The sequence below is a fragment of the Tachypleus tridentatus genome, chromosome 6 (genome assembly GCF_004210375.1).
Source record: "Tachypleus tridentatus isolate NWPU-2018 chromosome 6, ASM421037v1, whole genome shotgun sequence".
In the NCBI taxonomy this organism is placed as follows: Eukaryota; Metazoa; Arthropoda; class Merostomata; order Xiphosura; family Limulidae; genus Tachypleus; species Tachypleus tridentatus.
In genome coordinates this window covers 153515528-153531248 of record NC_134830.1, presented here as the reverse complement: position 1 = coordinate 153531248, position 15721 = coordinate 153515528, and the positions used below count along the sequence as shown (strand labels likewise).

Here is a 15721-nt window from a genome sequence, read left to right as displayed (position 1 = left end):
AGGAACATATGTAAACAATCTATACAGTTCTATCTGTCAATATTAGGGGGGTCAACAAACAATCTATGCAGTTCTATCTGTCACAATTAGTGGGATAAACAAACAATCTATGCAGTTCTATCTATCAACATTAGGGGGCTCAACAAACAATCTATGCAGTTCTATCTATCAACATTAGGGGGGTCAACAAACAATCTATGCAGTTCTATCTATCAGCATTAGGGGGGTGAACAAACAATCTATACAGTTCTATCTATCAACATTAGGGGGTCAACAAACAATCTATACAGTTCTATCTATCAACATTAGGAGGGTCAACAAACAATCTATACAGTTCTATCTATCAACATTAGGGGGGTCAACAAACAATCTATACAGTTCTATCTATCAACATTAGGGGGGTCAACAAACAATCTATACAGTTCTATCTATCAACATTAGGGGGTCAACAAACAATGTATACAGTTCTATCTATCAACATTAGGGAGGTCAACAAATAATCTATACAGTTCTATCTATCAAAATTAGGGGGTCAACAAACAATCTATGCAGTTCTATCTATCAACATTAGGGGGTCAACAAACAATCTATACAGTTCTATCTATCAACATTAGGGGGTCAACAAACAATCTATACAGTTCTATCTATCAACATTAGGGGGATCAACAAACAATCTACAGGTGTACTCTACAGCTTGATAATTTATCGATTATTGATTATATTGATACGTTCCGCGAAAATTATCAGTAAAATGAAATTAGTGTTTCTAATTTTTACTATTCTGTATTATTTTATCAGTTTTCTAATTTTTTACTATTCCTATTATTTTATCAGTTCTCTAACTTTTACTATTCTCTATTATTTTATCAGTTCTCTAACTTTTACTATTCTCTATTATTTTATCAGTTCTCTAATGTTTACTCTTCTCTATTATTTTATCAGTTCATGTAACTGAAATATTATCGTATCCACCGCAAGTATCGAAACCCAATTTCAACATTTACGAGTTTTCTTCTTAATTCGAGGTTGTTCACTTTTCAGACCTTTATGGTTTGGCGATCAGAGGATATGTCTTCTGATATGAAGATCTCGGGTTCGATTCCCGTTACAACCAAATTTGATCACTCTTTGAGTTGAGAAGGTATTGTAATTTGTTTATATCTTCCAGAGTTATACCTACTACACTGTACGTACTACCTACCACAGTCCCTAATTCTGATGTGACAACTGGAGAAAAGGCAACTAGCCAGCAGCATCCACCTTCAAACCTTAATCTACTTTGGTATTAAATAAGGTGTTCAATGTACTGTTTATTTTTAAACTCAAGTTGTAAATTTATAATACTGTAAGTTCACTGTTAAACAACAAATTTACTGTGTATGTGTTATGTTTGTACCGCCCAGCCTATTATGAAATTTCCCGACTCTTTGTTGTGGTACAAAGTTGTAACAGGCACTAGGACGTCTCGAACCCTCAACTTTCTAACCAGTGTAGGGTGCAACGCTTGCAAAGCAGCATTCTTTCTCCACTTGGTTATGCCAACCCATGAACCGTGTGATAGATTATAAATGTAAACATTATAATTTGTTTGTTCTGAATTTCGGGCAAAGGTACACGCAGGCTATCTGCGATAGCCGTCCCTAATTTTGCAGTGTAAGACTATAGGGAAGGCAGCTAGTCATCACCACCCACCGCCAACTCTAAAGCTACTGTTTTACCAACGAATAGTGGGATTGATCGTTACATTATAACGCCCCCACGGCTGAAAGGGCAAGCATCTTTGGTGTGACGGAGATTCGAACCCTCGACCCTCAGATTACGAATCGAGTGCCTTAACCACCTGGCCATACCGGGCCTAACATTATAATCGTGTTTCAATACCCTAACAAGATTGATAAATTGCAAATTTTAAGACTAATAATTTTATTCGTGTAAGAACATAAAAACACGATATTTAAGTTTGCTTTTAGAATGGACATTAAATCATATAAAATGATACTGTCATCTGCTATGTACCTATAGGTTGTCATTGTGATATAGGCCTAGAAAAAAAATTGTATTTACGCCGTAACAAACTGTCCAGTGAACACAGCTAAATGTTTACACCAACAATTTTTATGGTGTGAAAGCTGTTTTACAACCTGGCGACGCATTGTTATAATTGATTTTATATGTCATAAGACATTACGTTAGGCCTATTATGTTTTATAACACTAGATTTTGTTATCTAGTACGTTAGGGATTTTCAAGAATTATATCGATTTTATCCCTCTTATGAGGTTCCTAATGAACACGTCAAAAAGTTTTGATGGATTTGTTTGTAATTAAGCACAAAACAATATAATGTACTATCAGTATTCTGCCCACCAGGAATTACAAAACAATATAATGTACTATCAGTGTTCTGCTCACCAGGGGTCACAAAACAATATAATGTACTATCAGTGTTCTGTTCACCAGGGGTCACAAAACAATATAATGTACTATCAATGTTCTGCTCACAAGGGGTCACAAAACAATATAATGTACTATCGGTGTTCTGCCCACCAGGGGTCACAAAACAATATAATGTACTGTCAGTGTTCTGCTCATTAGGGGTCACAAAACAATATAATGTACTATCAGTGTTCTGCTCACCAGGGGTCAAAAAACAATATAATGTACTATCAGTGTTCTGCTCACCAGGGGTCACAAAACAATATAATGTACTATCAGTGTTCTGCTCACCAGGGGTCACAAAACAATATAATATACTATCGATGTTCTGCCCACCAGGGGTCACAAAACAATATAATGTACTGTCAGTGTTCTGCTCATTAGTATATCAAAAACCGGATTCTAGTACTGTTAAGCTCGCAGATATATCGATGTAACACTTGGGGGGGGGGGTAATTTTGGGGAGACTTAAGTTGGAAGTATATCTTATAAAATCCCACTTAATAATAGCATCACTAAATTTATATTAAAATATAATTAACCGTAATGACCTTTATAGATTTTTATTAAAATATATTCAAATATAACGACCTTAATAAATTTATATTAAAATATATTCAAACATAATTGTTTTTTTATGATCATTACACTAATTTGTGCCAATAAGCCTATTCATTTAAAGTTGGTTTCTTGTACTAATGTATAAATTTTACTTCCCCCATCACCAATCACAAAATTTCAAATTTTCTTTTTAGCAGCACGCTTGTTTCACTTTGTTGACAGTAATTACATCAGTAATCATGTTTCTGTAACAAAACTGTCCAATTGTTGAACATAAATTTATTTTTTTGTGTATTAAGTTTCAGGTAAAGTAACAAGAGGGTTATCTGCGCTAGCAAATGAAGTATAATAAAGGTTAAATTCGGGACGAAACTTAGTTTATATGGATACTGGTAACGACATTTCAGATGTCTACATAGGACTCAAGAGGACATACGAAAGGACGAAACTTAGTTTATATGGACACTATGTGTGAGACCCTCCCACATCCCCCAGTAGCTATTAGTGGCATTAATTACAATTTTGAGGTCATTTTTGTTGATATTTATGACTATTAGGAACCTTATAACAAACAAAGTTCTGGTCACCTGAGAAATTTGTGGCGTAAGAAATGTCAGTAACGCAGACTACCCAATGTGTAGCTAAACTAAACCAATTCAATGATAATTCTATGGTTAAAATACGGTCAGTCTTCTAGTTTAAAATAATGTAGTACATTTCAGTAAAAATGAAACAAACAAAGTATATTAATTTCCAGTTGACAACTACTTCAGTTTATACCAATAGATATCTTAACAAAATGTATAATTCGACTTTAACAGCGAGGTTTTTATTCACGGCATGTCATTCTCTTATATCCACACTTTCACTTCTGAAGTTCCGGTATAGGAAGCCTGTTTCTTTCCCAGAGCTGCACGAGCTAAGTGTACTTCTCAGAATGAAACAACGTGGGACTATTGAAAGTAGCGAGTCTGGCTTCAATCCTTTAACAATAGTCCAGTTCCCAAACTTGCAGGTGACTTTTGGCGGACTAACAGACTTCAACAAACGACCCGGAAATCAAAATCCCATAATCCCCGCCCACCCCAGCAGCAAAAGCCGCCGTAAATCAGATCAGTATGATCATTTATGGAAAAGGAAAATACCCGCTCGGTTTTGTTCCATTAAGCTCTTTTTTGTTCCTTTAGGATGATCATGAAGAGCGATGATGGGAGCGACCCCTATCGTAAGAGCGGTGAAGGTAAACCGTATAATGTTCTCTGTGCAAATGCAGGGAAAAGGCGGATCCAGAAGCGACGTGTGCAGCGATTTTGAAAACGGAGATTAAGTTGTTCGTTGCGTTGCAATCGGTGGGAAAATATGGGCGTAAACAAGTTTATTGCGATTAATGTCAGTGTAACACAAGCTACAAAAGTGTTCACATAATCTCCTAACGAAACGCTTCCACTGTCGGAAACCGCAGGCACTGTATAATGTAGTCACAGTGACTTGTGTCCGGTAGACTACGGACAGAACCATGGAATGTTAACGTTATAACAAACGTATCCTTTATACCACGGAGAAAAATAGCGGTATCTAAACGTCGCAATAAATATATCCTTAACCTAAGCAAATCTTCCAACGCCGCCAAAAATTATTCCGGTGGTGAACTAAAATCTGTTTGGTAATTCGTGTCCAATTGATACTAAAATAATATTTCAAAGACTTTACCCACAAGTGATGTATACGGACCCCATTGCCTGATATGTATTATACTAAGAACATACTCTTCCGTGTAGTAAAATAGAAGATAGCGTTGTTTTTCGTGTTTAACACTAACATAGTCATACCATAAATCTCCGAGATTTTAAGAAAGCCATTTTCTCCCGTCGTTTTACGTTAGAAAATGAAACACATTCCTTTTCTTTCAGGGTATGAGGAGCTGTAGTGAACCGCATATCAAAAAGTCCGAGGTTCGAACTGCAATGCCGCTGAGCGCATTCCGCAACTTCAGCTGTAAGTGCGTTATAAAGGTGACAATCAGCTTCAAAATACACCTTAATTAAAGATTCTAATAAAGCCCTTGCTGCTGTTGACCCGCTTTAGTGCTTGTTAAGCCTGCCTGTCCATATAAAAAGTAATTTATCTTAAAGAACAGCATTTTAAATAAATTTCGTACAATGATCTGAACGTTCAGCACGTTTGTTCAACATGTGGTTCTTAAGTTTAAAACTACTGAACAATAAATATGGAGTATGTTAACAAACTAATCATTAACTTGTTTTCACTTAAATTGTAAACATGAGGTGAATTAACAGGAGTTTATAAGTTTATAAAAGTCTCCTTAGTAAATATGAACCAGTACGAGTAGATTAACAGGAGTCTATAAGTTTATAAAAGTCTCCTTAGTAAATATGAACCAGTACGAGTAGATTAACAGGAGTTTATAAGTTTATAAAGTCTCCTTAGTAAATATGAACCAGTACGAGTAGATTAACAGGAGTCTATAAGTTTATAAAAGTCTCCTTAGTAAATATGAACCAGTACGAGTAGATTAACAGGAGTTTATAAGTTTATAAAAGTCTCCTTAGTAAATATGAACCAGTACGAGCAAATTAACAGGAGTTTATAAGTTTATAAAAGTCTCCTTAGTAAATATGAACCAGTACGAGTAGATTAACAGGAGTTTATAAGTTTATAAAAGTCTCCTTAGTAAATATGAACCAGTAAGAGTAAATTAACAGGAGTTTATAAGTTTATAAAAGTCTCCTTAGTAAATATGAACCAGTACGAGTAAATTAACAGGAGTTTATAAGTTTATAAAAGTCTCCTTAGTAAATATGAACCAGTAAGAGTAAATTAACAGGAGTTTATAAGTTTATAAAAGTCTCCTTAGTAAATATGAACCAGTACGAGTAGATTAACAGGAGTTTATAAGTTTATAAAAGTCTCCTTAGTAAATATGAACCAGTACGAGCAAATTAACAGGAGTTTATAAGTTTATAAAAGTCTCCTTAGTAAATATGAACCAGTACGAGTAAATTAACAGGAGTTTATAAGTTTATAAAAGTCTCCTTAGTAAATATGAACCAGTACGAGTAGATTAACAGGAGTTTATAAGTTTATAAAAGTCTCCTCAGTAAATATGAACCAGTATAAGTAATTTATTAGGAGTTTATAGGTTTATGAAAGCTCCTTAGTAAATATGAACCACTACAAGTAATTTATTAGGAGTTTATAGGTTTATGAAAGCTCCTTAGTAAATACGAACCAGTACAAGTAAATTAACAGGAGTTTATAGTTTTATAAAAGCTCCTTACTAAATATGAACCAGTACAGGTACGTGAACAGGTTTACGAGTTTATAAAGCTCCAGGCCATGAAAAAAATAAAATATTTACCAACTTCCGTTAATAAAAATATTTTTTATTTTCTACGGTATGTTTTTTTCAACGCCAAAAGTGGCGAAGAAACATTTGGGCGTTTTATTATTATTATTATTATATAAAATGCGTTTATATACATAGTATTAAAAAAAAAACTACATAAACTTGAAACTGCAGTTTTCAACTTAGACAGCTGGCGTAGAACTGTTAGGCCTAGCAAATCACAGGGTCCTTTCTTTCTTTGTTATCTCAATGCCGTCTAGTCTTAGGACAGCTTTAGCTCTCTCATTTTTCCCCGTAAAGACCAACATAAAACAGTTATTTGTTTTCTAATAACGTCAAACAACAAAATATTACTTCTTAACAATCTGTGTTATGATGTATACAAACATTTCTTTCTCCATCTTTCTGACATAAACCTCCTTCCATCCCACAAGATGGTTAGGCCACCCACGAAGAGTCAAATATTCACGTGCACCGGATACATTGTGCATTTTCTCTCTCAATGGGTTACATATAAACAGCTCCGTGCAAAATTGTTAATGTATTTGTTGAATGTTTTACACGTTATTGTGTGGAAGCAGAGGAACATAACAATAAATCTCCAATAAACAAGTAAAAGTAATATCCAACCAAAACCTAGGTTTTAACAAAAGTGTAAGTATATCCAAGATATACTTTGAAAACAAACAACTCTATGTTTTTTCTCTCGCTAGCATGTTTTTTTTTTGTAATTTCCCCACATAGCTACACGAGGGCTATCTGTGCTAGCCGTCCCTAATTTAGCAGTGTAAGACTAGAGGGAAGGCAGCTAGTCATCACCACCCACCGCCAACTCTTGGGCTACTCTTTTAACAACGAATAGTGGGATTGACCGTCACATTATAACGCCTCCACGGCTGAAAGGGCGAGCATGTTTGGCGCGACAGGGATGTGAACCTTCAGATTACGAGTCGCACGCCTTAACACGCTTGGCCATACCGGGCCGCTAACATGTCAACAGAAATACTGATGTTATTCGTGTCAATGTTACGTTCGAAATGTAAAATTCTCAACTAGCGATTTGAGAAAAATAACTTGTACAAACACCAAAACGGTCCTTGCGGTCCTTCGTAACTTTGGAAATGCTCAAATCGAGAAATGGTCCTTTCTTGGGTTGGATGACTAATTCCTGAGACTTAAGGTAACATATACGTACTTATGTTTCATAATCAACAAATGTAAACGGCCTGAAACTCGAAATTTCTACAGTGTCATTTATGAACTTTGCTTTGAAAATAACCAAATCGTTAATAATGGAAATAAACACTCCGAAATAACATTTCTTTTCAAAGAGAGTTTAGTTTGAAAGAAAACCTGTCAATAGCAAATTAAAGCAAGACTACACGCTGTTTATGTAGATTAGGCATAGAAAACCCAACATAAATTAAATAATAATACGACCTGGCTTTATGACTAATTAACAATATTCTGAATCCGTCAAAATGAAACTGTTAACAACAACGAAACATATTTGAATCCTATTTAAAATCAAGCTGATACAAACAAAGAAACACATTTGAATCATATTTAAAATCAAGCTGTTACAAACAAACACATTTGAATCCCATTTAAAATCAAGCTGTTACAAACAAAGAAACACATTTGAATCCCATTTAAAATCAAGCTGATACAAACAAAGAAACATATTTGAATCCTATTTAAAATCAAGCTGATACAAACAAAGAAACACATTTGAATCATATTTAAAATCAAGCTGATACAAACAAAGAAACACATTGGAATCATATTTAAAATCAAGTTGTTCAAAACAAGGAAACACGTTTGAATCCTATTTAACATGAAACTGTTAACAACAATGAATCACGTTTGAATCCTAGTTAAAATCAAACTGTTAAAAACAAGGAAAGAATTTGAATACTATTTAAAATCAATCTGTTAAAAACAAGGAAACACGTTTAGATTCCATGTAAAATGAAACTGTTTACAACAAAGAAACACATTTGAATCATATTTAAAATCAAGCTGTTACAAACAAAGAAACACATTTGAATCCTAGTTAAAATCAAACTGTTAAAAACAAGGAAACACATTTGAATCCTAGTTAAAATCAAACTGTTAAAAACAAGGAAACACATTTGAATCCCAGTTAAAATTAAACTGTTAAAAACAAGGAAACACATTCAAATTCTTATTTAAAATCAAACTGTTAAAAACAATTCATTGCACGTGTTTTATCATTTTAATACGTGAGCAAGAGGAAGACTGTATATTTGATACCTTCGAACCACATATTTTAAACATAACTCTTCTAAACAGAGAATCACCACCCTGGCAAAACGAAACTTTCTAAACATTATAAGCAGCAACAGATGTTAAGTTTCTTCAACATAAAAGTTCTTTTAATTATATAAGAAAAATATCATGTGTTAAATACTTATTGCAAGGACCTGGAAATGAAACTATTCCAACAATAATGTTATAAAGACATTGTTTTGACTTTGGGACTTGTCCAGAAAGTAGTGGCTATAGATAGACGTCTCTGACTTTGTGGATTTACTTGGGCAAATATAACCACTAGTATCATAAATTACTTGTAGTCTGTCCATGAAAACTTTGAACTAAAACACGAATAAAAAAAGGTTTTCTGTACATCGTAGGTCTTGGATAAAGCTGTCAATACAAAACTGAGACTGTCATTACGTATTCAACAAAAAACAAAATTGGAATTAATGGGCCCGGCATGGCCAAGCATGTTAAGGTGTTCGACACGTAATCCGAGGGTTCGAATCCCGGTTGAACTAAACATGCTCGCCCTTTTAGCCGTGGGAGCGTTAGAAAGTTACTGTCAATCCCACTGTTCGTTGGTAAAAGAGTTGGGGGTGGGTGGTGATGACTAGCTGCCTTCCCTCTAGTCTTACACTGCTAAATTAGGGACGGCTAGCGCAGATAGCCCTCGTGTAGCTTTGCACAAAATTCAAAACAAATTCAAATTGGGATTCATAACAAACCCAGAAATTCCATCAAAGAAACATTTGAAACAACATGTCTGTTGAATAATTCGCAGAATACTTCACAAGGTTACGTATTACAAAAACAACAAAGAATTTGAAATGAAAACACAATCTAATTGTGGTCTACTGTATTCTTCAGAAGTCTTACAGTCAATACAAGCTAACTGTGTTGAATAAAATACAGGTCAAACACCATCCGCATGGACAAAAACAAACAAATTTCCATCCATCACACAGAGAATTTAATAACGTTAATTAACTATTACGAACACCACTCTGGTCTTGGAAGTAACAATATAAACATAAGTTGTCTAAGTGGTTTCGATAGCGAACTGTGGTCAAAATGAATGAAGGTCAGTTTGGCTTCACTGCATCTTCGATATTTGATAGTACCGAATGTTGAATTTTATCACTTTGTTTTATTAATGTACGTGAACTATATGACGAACGTTTACGAACATTTTAGTTGAATATTTACTAAATAAACATCAAATGTAATTTAAAAAAAAAACACAAGTTTAACGTATTTCTTACTTTCATCGAGTTTATATTACCTTTTATATGGCTCCCATATCGTGTGTCGTACTATTCTCGTTAAACTTTGGTAGAACAATATACTCTAGTTGTAACAGTGCATTACGTTTCGGTAAATTAAAAACCTAACTGTTGTGAAAAACAGTAAAACGTTTACTGAGCATATATTCACTTCCCTGATACACAATTCTTATTCTTATAAACTGTTTTTTACCGTCTGACAAACAAAATTAAAGGTTGTTACCCGAACATTTTAGATACAAACACATCGGTACTCACTACGTAAAGCTCTTAAACCGAAGTACAGGGGCAGCCAACCTGAGTTTGTAACACTGTCAAGTTTCATGTTGTTAGTACAGGGGCAGCCAATCTCAGTTTGTAACATCGTTAAACTTTATGTTGTGAGTACAGGGACAGCCAATCTCAGTTTGTAACATCGTTAAACTTTATGTTGTGAGTACAGGGACAGCCAATCTCAGTTTGTAACATCGTTAAACTTTATGTTGTGAGTACAGGGACAGCCAATCTCAGTTTGTAACATCGTTAAACTTTATGTTGTGAGTACAGGGACAGCCAATCTCAGTTTGTAACATCGTTAAACTTTATGTTGTGAGTACAGGGACAGCCAATCTCAGTTTGTAACATCGTTAAACTTTATGTTGTGAGTACAGGGACAGCCAATCTCAGTTTGTAACATCGTTAAACTTTATGTTGTGAGTACAGGGACAGCCAATCTCAGTTTGTAACATCGTTAAACTTTATGTTGTGAGTACAGGGACAGCCAATCTCAGTTTGTAACATCGTTAAACTTTATGTTGTGAGTACAGGGACAGCCAATCTCAGTTTGTAACATCGTTAAACTTTATGTTGTGAGTACAGGGACAGCCAATCTCAATTTGTAACATCGTTAAACTTTATGTTGTGAGTACAGGGACAGCCAATCTCAGTTTGTAACATCGTTAAACTTTATGTTGTGAGTACAGGGACAGCCAATCTCAGTTTGTAACATCGTTAAACTTTATGTTGTGAGTACAGGGACAGCCAATCTCAGTTTGTAACATCGTTAAACTTTATGTTGTGAGTACAGGGACAGCCAATCTCAATTTGTAACATCGTTAAACTTTATGTTGTGAGTACAGGGACAGCCAATCTCAGTTTGTAACATCGTTAAACTTTATGTTGTGAGTACAGGGACAGCCAATCTCAGTTTGTAACATCGTTAAATTTTATGTTGTTAGTACAGGGGCAGTCAATCTCAGTTTGTAACATCGTTAAACTTTATGTTGTGAGTACAGGGACAGCCAATCTCAATTTGTAACATCGTTAAACTTTATGTTGTGAGTACAGGGACAGCCAATCTCAGTTTGTAACATCGTTAAACTTTATGTTGTGAGAACATGGACAGTCAATCTCAGTTTGTAGCATCGTTAAATTTTATGTTGTGAGTACATGGACAGTCAATCTCAGTTTGTAACACTGTTAAATTTCGTATTACAAGTACAGGGACAGTCAATCTCAGTTTGTAACACTGTTAAATTTCGTATTACAAGTACATGGACAGTCAATCTCAGTTTGTAACATTGTTAAATTTTATGTTGTGAGAACATGGACAGTCAATCTCAGTTTGTAACACTGTTAAATTTCGTATTACAAGTACATGGACAGTCAATCTCAGTTTGTAACACTGTTAAATTTCGTATTACAAGTACAAGGACAGTCAATCTCAGTTTGTAACATTGTTAAATTTTATGTTGTGAGTACATGGACAGTCAATCTCAGTTTGTAACATTGTTAAATTTTATGTTGTGAGTACAGGGACAGCCAATCTTAGTTTGTTACACTGTTAAAATTCATATTGTAAGTACAGGGACAGTCAATCTCAGTTTGTAACATTGTTAAATTTCATATTGTAAGTACAGGGGCAGCCAACTTGAGTTTGTAGCTTTGTTACATTTCATGTTGTTAGTACAGGGGCAGCCAATCTCAGTTTGTAACATTGTTAAAATTCATATTGTTAGTACAGGGACAGTCAATCTCAGTTTGTAACATTGTTAAATTTCATATTGTAAGTACAGGGGCAGTCAATCTCAGTTTGTAACATTGTTAAATTTCATATTGTAAGTACAGGGGCAGCCAACTTGAGCTTGTAGCTTTGTTACATTTCATGTTGTTAGTGCAGGGGCAGCCAATCTCAGTTTGTAGCTTTGTTACATTTCATGTTGTGAATACAGGGGCAGCCAACTTGAGTTTGTAGCTTTGTTACATTTCATGTTGTGAGTACAGGGGCAGCCAATCTCAGTTTGTAACATTGTTAAATTTCATATTGTAAGTACAGGGGCAGCCAACTTGAGCTTGTAGCTTTGTTACATTTCATGTTGTTAGTGCAGGGGCAGCCAATCTCAGTTTGTAGCTTTGTTACATTTCATGTTGTGAATACAGGGGCAGCCAATCTCAGTTTGTAGCTTTGTTACATTTCATGTTGTGAATACAGGGGCAGCCAACTTGAGTTTGTAGCTTTGTTACATTTCATGTTGTGAATACAGGGGCAGCCAACCTGAGTTTGTAGCTTTGTTACATTTCATGTTGTGAATACGGGGGCAGCCAATCTCAGTTTGTAACATGGTTTAATTGAAGTGTGTAACTATATTCATAGATTCTCCTCCGTGATTACTATAAATGGTCATCTTATGATAACAGTTAGGCTCTTTAACACTTTCTATCCTGTAGGCTACTGGATTCCCATTGACACAGCGGAATGTCGGTGGACTTTCAACACTAGAAACCACGTTTCGAGACCTGGCACGGGAAGAACCCACATTACGGTTATAGCTTTACGGTTAATTTTCAGAAAACTCAAACATAAACGTCTAGTGGTCGAAATAATTATTTTCTTAGAAAAATTCCCCGATTTTCTTAAGTATATACGTTTATATACCTTGCATATTTAACTAATGTCAATTTCCTTTGGGGGGGGGCGTATTTAATTTTTAACAGCACATAGTGCCTACATATATTTTAGTATTTATAATCACAGCATTAAAGTTGATGTAAATATGTGCTTAAAGTATCTAGCTATTGAAAGAAAAATTCCCAGTTATGTTATTAGTTTTTTTTTAAATTCTGTATTAACTGTTGTACACCAACGCTGATCCAAAAAGAAGATCACTGGCGCTTCTAGTGGCAAAAATCAAATTTAGTTGTTCAGCTAAACTCGAAGAAACGTAAGAAATGAAGTAAATTTATCTAAGGAACTGACACATAAACATACCTGATATCTGTTGAGAATTTTGGACACACATCCATGAGATACTCTCAGCTGACGACTTATTACGCAAGGCCTGATCCCGGCAGCAGCCATTTCAACAATCTTGAGGCGAATGTGATTAGGCAATGGACGACCATTGATGAAGACACCACCTAGCTGGTTCACCCGACCTTGTCCTAGGGGGTCAAACAATGTCAAAAGATTACTAAATTACAATTAGAGTACAATAGGTACTAGTACGCTTGAGTGATTGTATCAGTGAAGTCGTTATTCAGATGTCTACAATGTGTAACAGCGTACCTAACTATTCTCAAAATGTATGTTATCAAACGTAAATAATCACCTGATCGACAGAACGTGAGTGACATTTCAGTTGCAATAAGTTGGTTGACTGAAACTGTCTACACATTTTCTCAGAATATATCAGACTATATCAACACTGTAAACTATTTACTGTATCGTTGATGTCTCCGGGTTTTAGCATAGTAACACTGTAGACTCACCTTTGGTCTACTAGAGGGTGCGATTTCGTAAATCTGAAGTAACATCCAGTGGAGACACAAACTAAGGAGAAAAGATATAATATTACAATTATATGACTCTAATATTACAATCACAACTTGGGAAAATGGGTATTGTTTGAAACTCTTAAGAGTGGCTTGATAGAGCGCTAATCTCACAAACTGAGAGTTAAGGGTTCGAATTCCCGTCACCGAATATGAATGTCTCTTTCAGTCATGGGGCGTTACAAAGTTATGGTCAATCTCACTATTCGTTGATAAAGAGTGGCTGTTGATAAATTCCACCATGTAACAACAAGAGGATATTGAGTTCTAAAAATTATTAGAGTAAACTATTGGTACATTCCATCATGTAACAACAAACGGATATCGAGGTATAAAGATTGATTATGGTCAAATATTAGTACATTCCACCATGTAACAACAAACGGATATCGAGGTATAAAGATCGATTATAGTCAAATATTAGTACATTCCACCATGTAACAACAAACGGATATCGAGGTATAAAGATTGATTATGGTCAAATATTAGTACATTCCACCATGTAACAACAAACGGATATGGAATTCTAAAGAATGATTACAGACAAATATTGGTACATTCCACCATGTAACAACAAACGGACATCGAGGTATAAAGATTGATTATAGTCAAATATTAGTACATTCCACCATGTAACGGTAAACGGATATCGAGGTATAAAGATTGATTATGGTCAAATATTAGTACATTCCACCACGTAACAACAAACGGATATGGAATTCTAAAGAATGATTACAGACAAATATTAGTACATTCCACCACGTAACAACAAACGGACATCGAGTCTTTTAAATGCTGTTTAGGGTAGTCGGTTACCGTCTTCATTAAACCTTCGAGGTGCACGCTAATGAATTGCAAACTGTGAAACAAAGATATCAAATCATATATTTGAGGCTAAAAGTGTAGCATTATACTGGATCAGCCTAGAAAAGGTGCACACGTTTCTTATACACTCCCGGAACCCTTAAAAGTTGGTTTGTTTATTTGAATTTTGAACAGAACTACTCGAGATATATTTGTACTAGCCGTTCCTAATTTAGCAGAGATAGAATAGAATGAAAGCAGTTAGTCAACATCACCCACTGCCAACTTTTGGGCTATTCTTTTACTAATGAATAATGGAATTGACCGCACATTATAACGCTCCAACGGCTTAAGGGACGAGCATATACGGTGACGGGACTCGAACCGACGAATCATCAGATTACGAGTCGAGTACCCTAACCACCAGGCAATGCCAGACTAAAATGACAGAATCCGGGTTTCGATACCCGTGGTGGACAGAGAATAGATAGCCCATTCTGCAGTTCTGTGCTTAGGTAACAAACAAAAACTAAGCCTAAATAGTTAAATGATATGATACTGTTTTGTTAATATCCACCCTACAAATCCTAATTCATAAAACTCATAATTATTACATTCCAAACCAAACCTTACTTAACTCGGTTCACGTCATATTCATGAAAACTCGTGGCATAACTAGTCCCTAAACCCCTATTATATTTGTTGTACACCAACTGTGAGAGAGTTCTGGTAGGCATTCGATTATAATAAATATGGTGTGCTTGCATTTTATAAATATCATTCGTAACTTTCACTCTCAAGTTCTTATTCACAGCATGAGAAAACTAATACTTTATATTGAGTAATATGTATTATATGAGTAGTCGGGTACATTTTTCTTATATTATTGGGTTTATTGCCGAACATGTTATCTCGAAGTGCTGCCAGTTTAGGAGATTCAGGCTAGTTAGTCCTAAATCGACATATTAAAACTAACAATGCCAAGAAACAAACAAACAATCTCTGTAAGTGTTTTTAATTTATTTTTAATCCTAAATGAACACCAAACCAATGAACATTATGTCGAGTTAATTAAATGACTCGGTATGTCGTAAGGGGGTGTTACTGTTTTTACTTAGGGCTTTGTCTTTCAATCATCGTTCTAAAGTTATAGAAGGTTCAAACTTTTTTAAATTCA

At 35.0% G+C, this 15721-nt stretch overlaps 1 protein-coding gene across 2 annotated transcripts in view; it reads right to left on the bottom strand.

The window, feature by feature from the left end:
- LOC143254115 (paired box protein Pax-7-like) overlaps positions 1 to 13374 on the bottom strand; it is a 60353-nt gene extending 46979 nt beyond the window's left edge. The window contains exon 1 of one of the 2 annotated variants that reach the window (XM_076508904.1): positions 13178 to 13374. In XM_076508904.1, the coding sequence (XP_076365019.1) occupies positions 13178 to 13267 (90 nt within the window). In that variant the 5' untranslated portion in view covers positions 13268 to 13374. The remainder of the gene's footprint in view (positions 1 to 13177) is intronic. The other variant, XM_076508905.1, reaches the window with a different exon arrangement.
- Positions 13375 to 15721: the final 2347 nt, after the last annotated feature.